The sequence below is a fragment of the Bactrocera neohumeralis genome, unplaced genomic scaffold, assembly GCF_024586455.1.
Source record: "Bactrocera neohumeralis isolate Rockhampton unplaced genomic scaffold, APGP_CSIRO_Bneo_wtdbg2-racon-allhic-juicebox.fasta_v2 cluster10, whole genome shotgun sequence".
NCBI lineage: Eukaryota > Metazoa > Arthropoda > Insecta > Diptera > Tephritidae > Bactrocera > Bactrocera neohumeralis.
In genome coordinates, this window is record NW_026089623.1 from 17,037,772 (window position 1) to 17,049,896 (window position 12,125).

Consider the following 12,125-nt stretch of genomic DNA (forward strand, 5'->3'; position numbering starts at 1 on the left):
GAAAATATAAATTGAGGGATAAAAATTTGTAATATTCAATATATTTTTTGCAAAAACTTTTCTTTTATTTTTCTCTTAACCTGGACCTTCAAATTATATATGTACCTTATCAAAGCAACATAAAAAAAAAGTTTGGTTTCAGAGCAGAAAAAAAAATGTCAAAATTGTCGGCTAGTGTTATGGAAGAGGTATCAAAAGTATTAGCTTGTGCCATTCTGCATACTTTAATATTGCGCAACAATGTTTATAATTCTAAATCAATATATAATATCCATTGGAACATTTGGAATCATTTAATGAAAACGATGCTGAAACTTCTGAAAACATAATTGCTACTAACAGAGGTATTATGAAATGAAATCATTTAGAGATGTTTGCTTCTTAAATTTTGTATTTAAATAAAATATATCTCCAGTACTTCTAATCACATTGTATCATACCATATAGTGTTGGAAAGGTGAGATTTTAAACTTCATTTAACCGAAAAAATTAAATTCGGGGAAGTTAAAAAAAGTCATAAATTAGTGAAAATAACGAACAAATTCGCTTATATTGAATTTTTTGTGTAAAAAAGTGAAGAATGCCACGCAAGCCAACAATGAAATTTGTGAAGTTTACGGAGACGGTGCTGTATCAGTTCGTGTAGCACAACAATGGTTCGCTCGCTTCCGTTCAGGAAATTTCGATTTACACTTGAAAGTTATACACTGATGTAATAATGTCTTTAGCGGAAAAATGGCAAAAAGTGGTCGACCTAAATGAATGAATGAATAAAAAAAATTAGTTGAAGTTCGGCTAGAAATACGAAAAGACTTTTTCGACAACCATATATATGTGCATGTAATATTTTATTTCACTTCAACTGCTTCAAGTACAGATCAGTGATCTGAGGTGAATACTTGGCTTATGATTATACTCTCAAATTCATGAATCACTCCCATTGTTCACTCATACTTGCTCTCACTAAAAATATTATCTTAATAAAAAAAAAAACAAAAAAAAACTTAATATGTTTGGTTCCGATGGTTCGCAAAAAATTTGGTGAAAACGAAACAAAGAGGTCAAGGAAAATAATATAATTAAAACTGTGAAGCATGGCTGCGGTAACGTAATGGGTTGAGGGTGCATTGCAACGTCTGGTGTGGGAAATCTCGTTTTTATTGATGATAAAACGCATAAACACTCATATTTGAAAATCTTAAAGGAAAATTTAGCTCCAAGCGTTGAAAAGTTGGGCTTAAGTGGGTTACGGGTTTCAACCCGCAACATGTGTCGTATCTAGTGCAAGAATGTCTCATCTACTATTGTAAGTAATTAAAAACACCTCCGTAATCTCCAGACACTAACCATTAAGAGCATATTTGGCATCTACTAAAACGAAAAAATACGGACTCACCATATAACATCGAAGGATTTGCTCAAAGAGGTAATACACACAGAATGAGCATATATTACTCCTGAGCAGACATCTAACCTAGTTGGAAGCATGCGCTGACGTTAAGAAGCAGTTATTCAGGTAGATTTTCGTGGCAAAGGTGAGCCGAAGCCGAAAAATCACGTAAAGGAGTTGAAAGATTTCTTCGATTATCGAGGTGTGATGCTCTCCGAATTCATTCCGACCGGCCAAACTGTCAGCAAGGAATACTATTTTAGTGTTTGCGTTGTTTACGCGAAGCTATTCGTAAAAAGGCGTCGGAATTATGGGCCGGCAACTATTGGTGGACACGATAACACACCGTCGCATACTGCACCGACTTTTCGTGAGTTTTTCGCCAAATTTTCAAGCAATATCGTACCGCAACCAAACGTATTCGCGTAAAGTAATGGTGCGCTTTCAAGTGGCCAAGTACCAATCGGTTTTACCCAAAAAGGCAGCGCACTGTGTTCGCACTATATTCGGGTAATATCCTAATGGACAACAATAACTGGGGAGATGTATATATTGAATATTTCGAGCTCGACATCGCCTGATCGGATAGCTATGCCGTAACCGTCAAGGGTAGTATTCCTATGGTCGATATGGCTGTCGACACAGATGCATGATGCGCAAAATGAAGGCTAGGTCACCACCACAAAACGTTGAAACCTACACATATCAGGAAATTCGATCGGCCGTTTAATTTGGTTTCTTAGATCGCAGATATAGATATACCTTCTTCTTCTTCTTAATTGGCGTAGACACCGCTTATGCCATTATAGCCGAGTTAACAACGGCGCGCCAGGCGTTTCTTCTTTTCGCTACGTGGCGTCAATTGGATATTCCAAGGGAAGCCAGATCATTCTCCACTTGGTCCTTCCAACGGAGTGGAGGTCTTCCTCTTCCTCTGCTTCCCTCGGCGGGTACTGCGTCGAATACTGTTCGTCCGGACAACATGACCTAGCCAGCGTAGCCGCTGTCTTTTAATTCGCTGAACTATGTCAATGTCGTCGTATATCTCGTACAGCTCATCGTTCCATCGAATGCGATATTCGCCGTGGCCAATGCGCCCCCCCCCCCCCAATGAAAGATTACCATCGATATACCTTACCGTCTCCTAAATTCTATTATCTCTTCGATGTTATTCGTTGGTCCGTTGCAATTGAATTATAGTGTCTAACCGAAATGGAATTTTTGCGCAAACGCAGCAGAAAAATTCCTTAGGGTACGGGCTGGATTGTTTAGATAGGTAAGTTATTTTAATATCAAACTTAGATCTCTTTTTTAACTTGCTTATTATAATGTTTAAAAACACCTAAAGTATGTTTCCGCGCTTAATTTTTCAAAATTCCGAGTTTATAAAATGATTGGTTACACGCTAATACTATATTCCGACCGACACTTAACCACAAGATTTAGGCCTTAGATTAGTTTAACTCACTAAACCACGAGATTTTACCAGATTTTGCCATACAAAAATGACTCTTCCAAACCACTTCACCGAAGTATTTTGAAACTGATCCACTCTAAATCTCCCGGTGCGACTTTGGTTTTGCGCCATCTCTTGGACACATTTGTATAATTGCAGCTGAGTTTGATACTACAAACTGTCAAAGTGAAAAAATAAACAAAAAATTTTAAACAAGAAAAGTTAGCAGACAAAAAAGTAAAAAAACAAGAAATAAAAAATTTGCAATTAATGTAAATAAAAATAAAAAAATACAAAAATAAAAGTTGATAATGAGAAAATGTGAAAAAAGAAGAGAGTTATTTGTAGTGAGGCTGCCGAGACCGATCTAATACACGTTTGCCAACCGAAAAAGCCACAGCTTCGCTCCAGCGCAATGATATCGGTTGGCCATGCATATACGACCTGTTTAGAAACAGATACATAGTTCATAAACGAATTTAGTAGTAGAAATCATCCCTGTTACTTTTATACATATTTTGTTAAGTACCAACATTCTTAGCACTTAATTGTGTACAACAACACTACAACATTGTTTAACACTAGATGTATGCTTGCTTTGAGTCTGAGCGCCGGCAATCGCCAAACCGGTTTTGCCTATTTGAGTGACTTTGATAACGCACTCTTATCATGCTTGCATAGGCAAGCATACATACGTACATTAATGTAAATGCAGCGAATTAGAACAAGTACCAACTATCTCAGCTGATCTTTAATACCGCACTTGAGGTAAAAGAAAGGCTGTAGGTTAATCAACTTGTTAAGCTGTTAATTTCGGTTATTCGTATAAGGAAAGTCGCAATTGAATCTCACGGTAACCGCAAGCGCAAGAAATCAAACAATATTAAATAATATAAAAAAAATAATTAAATTCGTGGTTTTTCTTTCAAAACATATAAACTGTCAATAAAAAAGCTTATTATACTCCAAACATTTTGGTGACCCCGACGTGATCGTGGAATTAATATCGTATTAATAAAACGAAACTTTTCGCAAATTTAATTAAACTTTACGGTCTTTGACAAAAAAAATGGCACCCAAGAAAATGGAATCAGCAGAAGCCAAGAAGAAGCTGGCTTCATTTGTTCAACAAATCATCCTACTCAACAACACGTTGACTTTCGATGTCTTGCGTGAGTTCGACGAAGCTGCAGTGGACGTACGTATCGAGCAAGTGGATAGGCTGGAAGAAAGGTGCGATGCTCTCTACAGGCAACTAGAGGACAACGACGCTGATGATCTTTTAGCGGAATTTATCGAGGTTAAAACCAAGCTGATACGTCAGCGGCACGCTTGCCGAGCTTCCGAAGCTTACAGCTCTACGACGCAGCCGTTTGCTGGCGATCAAACTTCAATTATTGTCTCTCAGCCAAAGCAGAGGTTACCGGTTCTGCAAATTCCAACGTTCAACGGTAAATATTCGGATTGGCCAGATTTTTTCTCGATGTTCAACACCGTTGTACATCAGGACGTAGATTTATCAAGAATTGAAAAATTCCAGCACCTTCGGTCAAGTCTACGTGATGCAGCGTTGGACACCATTCTTTCATTAGAGATAAGTAAACAAAGTTATGATAAGGCTATTGATTTGCTAAAAGCAAGATTTGATAATAAACGCTTGAATTTCCAGGCTCATATCAGAGATATTTTTCAGCTCAAGAGGGTAGAGGGTGATAGGGTTGCCAAACTTCGAGAACTCAGCGATACCGTAAATGCTCACTTGCGAGCGTTGCAAACTATGGGAACGAAGGAACAGATTGCTGATTGCTTACTCATTCAACTAGTGTCTCAAAATTTGGACGTCAAATCTCGCGCGAAATGGGAGGAACAAACACCTGTAAGCGAAATACCTACATGGAATTCAATGGCTAGATTTTTGGAGCAACGCTGCCAGCAACTGGAAAATGTAGAGATTGTCCTTGGACTTCCGGAAAAACAGGTAGGCAAGAAATTGTCAAATCCCATCAGTCGTAAGGTGCTTTTAACGGCAGCTGTATCGGGATGCATATTGTGCAGTTCTAGTGAACACAAAATTGCAAGGTGCAAGCAGTTTCTGGGCCTTTCACCCACAATGCGCTATAAAGAAGCAAAACGGTTAAACCTATGTTTGAATTGCCTTCGAGTCGGGCATTCACTCAAATACTGCAAGTCCGGACACTGTAGACATTGCACGTCGAAGCATCACAGTCTGCTTCATCAAGACACAAATTCCTTTCCGACAACTTCACAACCAGTGGCTTCTGATAAGCCGCCGCAGCTATCACAACCAACCACGTCTAATTCGTTCAACCCGTACTCGTTTTCTTCTTCATCTTTCGGTCCTTCAGCTTCTGCACTCGTCGCATCTGAAGTTCAGGCTAGCGTTGCTGAAAAAGATTTCGTTCTCTTAGCAACAGCCATAATTTATGTAAAAAATCGATCTGGCTCCCTCATTCCTTGCAGGGCTCTGCTAGATTCTGCGTCACAATTAAACTTTATAACCAATCGACTCACTAATCAACTACAATTAAAGAAGGTCAAATCTTCACAGTTCATTTCTGGTATAGGCCAAAATGATTTCGTTGCCAATTATATCGTTAATTTCGACCTGCATTCGCGCATTAACGATTACATTGCCAAATTGTCTGCGGTTATCACCCCCACCATCACCGATGTTCAACCATCTCGTTCTTTAAAGGGTATTAATTGGAATATACCACAAAACATATCCTTAGCAGACCCATACTTTTTCGAACCGCAGCGCGTTGATATGCTCATTGGAGCTAGTTTATTCTTTGACCTGCTCTGCGTTGGCCAGATACGTCTGGCTGAAAATTTACCACTTCTACAAAAAACAAAGCTAGGGTAGGTTGTATCAGGCGCAACAACATACAACATTTCGAAGCTATCTTGCTTAGCAGCCATCGACATGGCTCTAGCAAATAACTCAGATGACGACTTACATAACCTAGTTCAGCGCTTTTGGGAAATAGAGAACTGTATTGGCTCCACACCAAAAACTACAATAGAGGAGGATTTGTGCGAAGAGCATTTCATAAAAACCCATAAGCGATTGGAATCTGGTGAGTTTTCGGTTCGATTACCAACAAAATCACCTTCTTGCGAACTAGGAGAGTCGTATCAACAGGCTGTCAATCGATTCAAGGCTTTAGAGCGGAAATTTCAGAGCAATGCTGAACTAAAACAACAATTTTCGTCATTCATTTAGGCGTATTTTGATTTGAACCATATGTCAGTCGTTGACACTATGCCAAAGCAAATTCCAATGAATTTTATTCCACATCACTGTGTTTTAACGGCTGATAGCACAACAACAAAACTGCGTGTGGTTTTTGATGGCTCTGCGCCAACCAGTAATGGACTTTCGTTGAATTCGATCCTGATGAAAGGACCAACCATTCAACCTCCACTTTTTGATATTTTGCTTCGATTTCGCACCTTCAAAATTGTTCTTACTGCAGACATTTGTAAAATGTATCGCTGTGTAAGGATGTTTGATCCAGACAACTTCCTGCAGTGTATAATATGGAGGGACAAACCCAATGAAGATTTTAGCATTTTTAAGTTAGATACCGTCACTTATGGAACGAAGCCAGCTTCTTTTCTAGCCATTCGTTCAATACAGCAGCTTGGCCGCGCTGAAGCTCATGTGTATCCCGTTGTAGCCGAAACGATACACCATGGATTTTATGTGGATGACATGATTACCGGTGCAGGCTCGTTGGGCGAAGCAAGGGTGATATTAAACGAGACTAAAAAGTGTTTATCTCTCGGAAACTTTCACTTGAGGAAATGGTGTTCGAATGATGATCGAGTCTTTTTTGATATTGAGGATAATGACAAACAGGACTTCTTAACCTTTGACGACGGTACAAGCATAACAAAGACACTTGGATTGGTTTGGGACCCAAAATTGGACGTATTCATATTTTCCTTTTCACCCTTCGGAACACCGGCTAAGGTAACTAAACGCACAATACTTTCGGCTATAGCCAGGCTTTACGACCCCCTTGGTTTGATCGGACCTGTGGTGGCCAAAGCCAAAATATTCTTGCAGCATTTGTGGAAAGAGAAGCTACATTGGGACGAAAGCCCACCTCAAGCAATTCAAACAGAATGGCTAGAAATATGCAATCAATACAAACTAATTACTCGTTTTAGTTTTGACCGATACTTGCTGATGCCAGAAGCTGAAATACAATAACATGGGTTTTGTGATGCGAATGAGGCTGCTTATGGGGCCTGCATATACATACGCGCTGAAAGAGGCGGACACATCCGAATCAATCTTCTCTGCTCCAAATCTCGCGTAGCTCCACTAAAACCTCTAACGATACCGAGGCTTGAGCTATGTGGTGCATTACTGTTAGCTGAATTAGTCGCAAAGGTAATCAATTCAACGCATTTCAAAGCCAAGGGAGTATATTGCTGGTCTGATTCCACAACCGTGCTATCGTGGCTGCGTAGTTGTCGCAAATCGCATTAACAACATTCAAACTCTCACAGCAGATATGGTTTGGAGCCATGTTTCAACAGATTCCAACCCAGCGGACGTTCTTTCAAGAGGAGCTAGCCCCAAGGAACTATTAACCATGGATTTATGGAAATACGGTCCCCCTTATCTGGGTGTAGATCAATCTAACTGGCCTAAATCTCCTCTCCTACCAACAAAGGACTTGCCCGAGGGTCGAAAGCGTGCATTTGTGTTTATTTCTACTATAGACATGTCTTTAAGTTGCAAATTTGTTAACTCATTTGAACAATTACAGAGAATATATGCATATGTTTATCGGTTTTCCAGAAGAGCTGGAATGAGATTTTCTGGACCACTCAAAGTAAGGGAATTACAGGAAGGAACCTTTATACTTATACGAATGATTCAAAAGGCGCATCTTCGAGATGAATACAAAGCACTCGAATCCAAAGAGGCGATAAAGTCTTCATCTGAAATTCGTTCGCTCGTTCCCTTTCTCGACGAGCGCGGTTTACTTCGAGTTGGTGGAAGAATTCAGTATTCAAATTTGGATTTTTCGTCGAAACACCCAATTATTTTGCCAAAACTTCACCCGGTGACTGACGCAATCATCAGCAATTTTCATAGGAAACTTTTACACGCTGGACCTCAATCGCTATTAGTATCTATTCGCCTACAGTATTGGCCTATTGGCGGGCGTAAAACCGTAAGTCGAATTATTAACAAATGCGTTCGTTGGTTTCATGTCAATCCTAAGCTTATGGAACATTTAATGGGAAATTTACCATCGGAAAGGAAATCGAGCATTCCTAACTACCGGAGTGGACTTTTGTGGGCCATTTTTCTACAAATCGGACGTACGCAATAGAGCTCCAATTAAATGCTACATTTGCATCTTTATTTGCTTCGCCACCAAGGCCGTTCATTTGGAGCTGGTAAAGGATTTGGCAACCTCTTCATTCCTCGCAGCCCTTAAGAGATTTATTTGTACGTGTGGCAGACCGCAAACTATATGGTCGGACAATGTCACCAATTTTGTTGGAGCCAAAAATGAGCTATTGGAACTGAAAAAACTATTTTTGAGCCAAGAGAATTTGAAAATGATTCCCCAGCAGTGTGCGAGCGATCAAATTGAATGGAAGTTGATACCCCCTCGTTCTCCCCACTTTGGCGGTTTATGAGAGGCTGCAGTCAAAATGGCCAAATATCATTTTTATAGAGTTGTGGGCCTTTCTAAATTAAGCTTGGATGAGCTTCGCACACTTGTGTGCCAAATATCCGCGATTATAAATTCACGACCTTTATGTCCCATTACAGAGAGTCCTGACGATCTCGAAGTGCTTACCCCAGCGCACTTTCTTATTGGCGCACCCTTCACATCCGTGGTTGAACCTGACATCACTCCTATCAATATTAATCATCTTAGCAGATGGCAGCGAGTGTGCTACCTGCAACAACAATTCTGGAAGAAATGGCAAGCAGAATATCTAACTCTTCTGCAACAACGCCATAAATGGCACTCATCTTCGTCGAATCTCAAGCTCGGGGACGTGGTTTTGATAAAGGACGAGAACAATCCCCCGCTAAAGTGGCCTTTAGCTAGAGTCATAGAAACCATTTCCGGAAAGGACCAGGTGGTGCGAGTCGCAGTTCTAAAGACACCAAATGGCGTATACAAGCGAGCTGTTTCAAAGCTGTGTCTCCTACCAATTGATGATAATATCTTGAAAGCCTAAACCTTTCAACGGGCGGAGTATGTTTAGAAATAGATACATAGTTCATAAGCGAATTTAGTAGTAGAAATCATCCCTGTTACTTTTATACATATTTTGTTAAGTACCAACATTCTTAGCACTTAATTGTGTACAACAACACTACAACATTGTTTAAAACTAGATGTATGCTTGCTTTAAGTCTGAGCGCCGGCAATCGCCAAACCGGTTTTGCCTATTTGAGTGACTTTGATAACACACTCTTATCATGCTTGCATAGGCAAGCATACATACGTACATTAATGTAAATGCAGCGAATTAGAACAAGTACCACTATCTCAGCTGATCTTTAATACCGTACTTGAGGTAAAAGAAAGGCTGTAGGTTAATCAACTTGTTAAGCTGTTTAATGTCGCGGTAACCGCAAGCGCAAGAAATCAAACAATATTAAATAATATAAAAAAAAAATAATTAAATTCGTGGTTTTTCTTTCAAAACATATAAACGGTCAATAAAAAAGCTTGTTGTCCTCCAAACACGACCAATGAAATAAAAATACATAATTTCACAAATAAATACAGGTAGGTAAAAAATTGTGAAGTAAACGTACATTATTAAATATTATTTTTTTTTTTATAATTTTATAGAGAAGGCGATGGCCCTTCTTCGTCTGGTAGCTCCAATCGGCCATCGTCAAGCGTTGCTACAAAAAAGAAGAAGACGGCAATGATGGTTATGGAGGAAATGCGTGACGATTTTTTAAAGGCGACTGAGGCGATGATGGAAGCCGATGAAAAGCGATTTTGCCTGTTAAAAAATATGTTAACGATGCAAGGGAAACGGAGAAAGCTTTCATCGACTTCCTTCGACGCCAAAACTAAATTTAAGAGAAATTAAGTTTTAGTTTTAAAATATATAAATAATATAAAATAAATGTGAATATGAATACAAATATAAATAAATGTAAAGAAATTAATATAAAAAATATATGCAAAATATAAAAATATTGTTTTTTTATACGGGAATTAAATAAATAAGAACTAAATGAATAAATTATGAAATATGTAAGTATGGATCGGCTGCTGGTAGAGATTTAACAATATTTCAAAGTTGAATTCAATAACTCACCGAAATATGAAACGAACGCTTGTCTTATTTTCTGTTTGCCACGCAAGCCAACAATGAAATTTGTGAAGTTTACGGAGACGATGCTGTATCAGTTCGTGTAGCACAACAATGGTTCGTTCGCTTCCGTTCAAGAAAATTCGAAATTTCGATTTATACTGTTGAAAGTTGTACACTGAAGTGGTCGACCTAAATGAATGAATGAATAAAAAAAATTAGTTGAAGTTTGGCTAGAAACACGAAAAGACTTTTTCGACTACCATATATATGCGCATGTAATATTTTATTTCACTTCAACTACTTCAAGTACAGATCAGTGATCTGAGGTGAATACTTGGCTTATGATTATACTCTCAAATTCATGAATCATCCCTATTGTTCACTCATACTTGCTCTCACTAAAAATATTATCTTCTCACAATCACATGTAATAATAAGTGTGAATATGTCTTACAATCACTTATCGCTTACACTTGGCTTGGCTTGCTTTTCTTTATACAATTGTTTGAGCTATTCGTTGTATACCATTAGATGAGTTGGAAGGCTCATAGTTTGTCCATGAATACATTCGCTCATAAGTGGCTCATTGTGTATTCATGAATACATTCTCAAATTCCGCGCCTATTCAAAATATATTTTATGCATACGCGGAGGGGTTTTAAAAGAAACGAAACGCGAGATTCTAGTGACTACGTAAAAACTACAAAACTGAAACTTATTTATTTATTATCATTTTATTAAGTTATTTTCTTAAGCCTAGAGCAAAGCTTTATCTTACATTCTAGAAATTGCAGAGCGTATGTAGGTAGATGACATAAAACTAACTTTCCACGCATATCAAAACTTGCACTTAAAATCATAATTATACCTGCAAGTAGTGCGGCATCTGAACGTGTATTTTCCTTGGCAGGCAATTTCATAACTGATAAAAGAAATCGACTTGCACCCAAAACCGTAGATAATATAATATTCCTGAATTCTATATGGGTGTTTCCATGAAATGGTTCACCGTGACTTAAAAAATCAAAACGCTCGCAGAATTTTTTTAGACACAGAAAATGGAAGAAAACTTGATATTTTACTATGCAAAAAAAATTCAGCTCATTATAATTTTAAAATAAAAAAAATTGTATGCAAAAATTATGATTATTTTATTCACTTTAAAAGCTGTAGAATGTATTACTTTTAATCGCTGCTGACGAAAGAAATATATATGTAATATCGCAATTTGGTATATAAGTAATTGATACAACTACAAATGAATATAAAAATGAGAGAAAAGATCAAACTGCTCATCGATAATGGTATTTTTTTCAGTTCTATTTCGGCAACATTCGTATGTCACGTGCGTAATGCAATAGGACCACATGGTGCCATTATTCGCGCATTATCAGTTTAAGTGTTTTTTTTTATTTAGTTTGTAAAGCAAATTTAGTATTTGCTAAAAAAATTTATTAATACAAATAGCGTTCTACAAAATTATTATTTTTTCTTAACTTTTGAAATTTGTCACGTGCGTAATGCTCTTAATTAAAGTCCATTTGATAAATATTATTTCACTTTTACAATACATATTACACCTAGATGTCACGTAATGCTAAAAATTAAAATCGGTGGAGCGAGAGGCTTAAGCAAGATGAAAATAAGCTTAATGAACATAAAGAAAAACAAGCTGAAAGAATGCGTGAATATCGGAAGAGAAAGGCATGCGAGGCCAAAAATAATTCAAAAATATTGAAAGAAAAAAGAAATAGAGATCGTGTTCGACAACAAAAGTGTGGAGCAATGAAAAAAAATTCAAATACCCAATTCAAAAGTGGTTACAAGTGTAAACAAACACTAGCCAAAGAGGTCGCTTCAGAAAATCTTTGTAAATCCCAATTTTTTCACCATCGAACGAAAAATGCGAACTTCGCATTTTTGCTAGAG

General features: G+C 37.9%; 1 protein-coding gene across 3 annotated transcripts; it reads left to right on the forward strand.

Annotated features, from left to right (window-relative positions):
- The first annotated feature begins 3,747 nt into the window (after positions 1-3,747).
- On the forward strand, positions 3,748-10,009 carry LOC126765270 (uncharacterized). Of its 3 annotated transcripts, XM_050482975.1 has the most exons (3): positions 3,748-4,824; positions 8,677-9,652; positions 9,719-10,009. In XM_050482975.1, exons 1-2 carry the CDS (start codon positions 3,916-3,918, stop codon positions 8,848-8,850), a joined length of 1,083 nt encoding a protein of 360 aa, XP_050338932.1. In that variant the 5' UTR covers positions 3,748-3,915; the 3' UTR covers positions 8,851-9,652; positions 9,719-10,009. The 3 variants fall into 2 exon arrangements, with proteins under 3 accessions (XP_050338932.1, XP_050338933.1, XP_050338934.1); XM_050482976.1 differs by lacking the exon at positions 9,719-10,009 and having other exon boundaries at positions 4,902-9,482.
- The last annotated feature ends 2,116 nt before the right edge of the window (positions 10,010-12,125 follow it).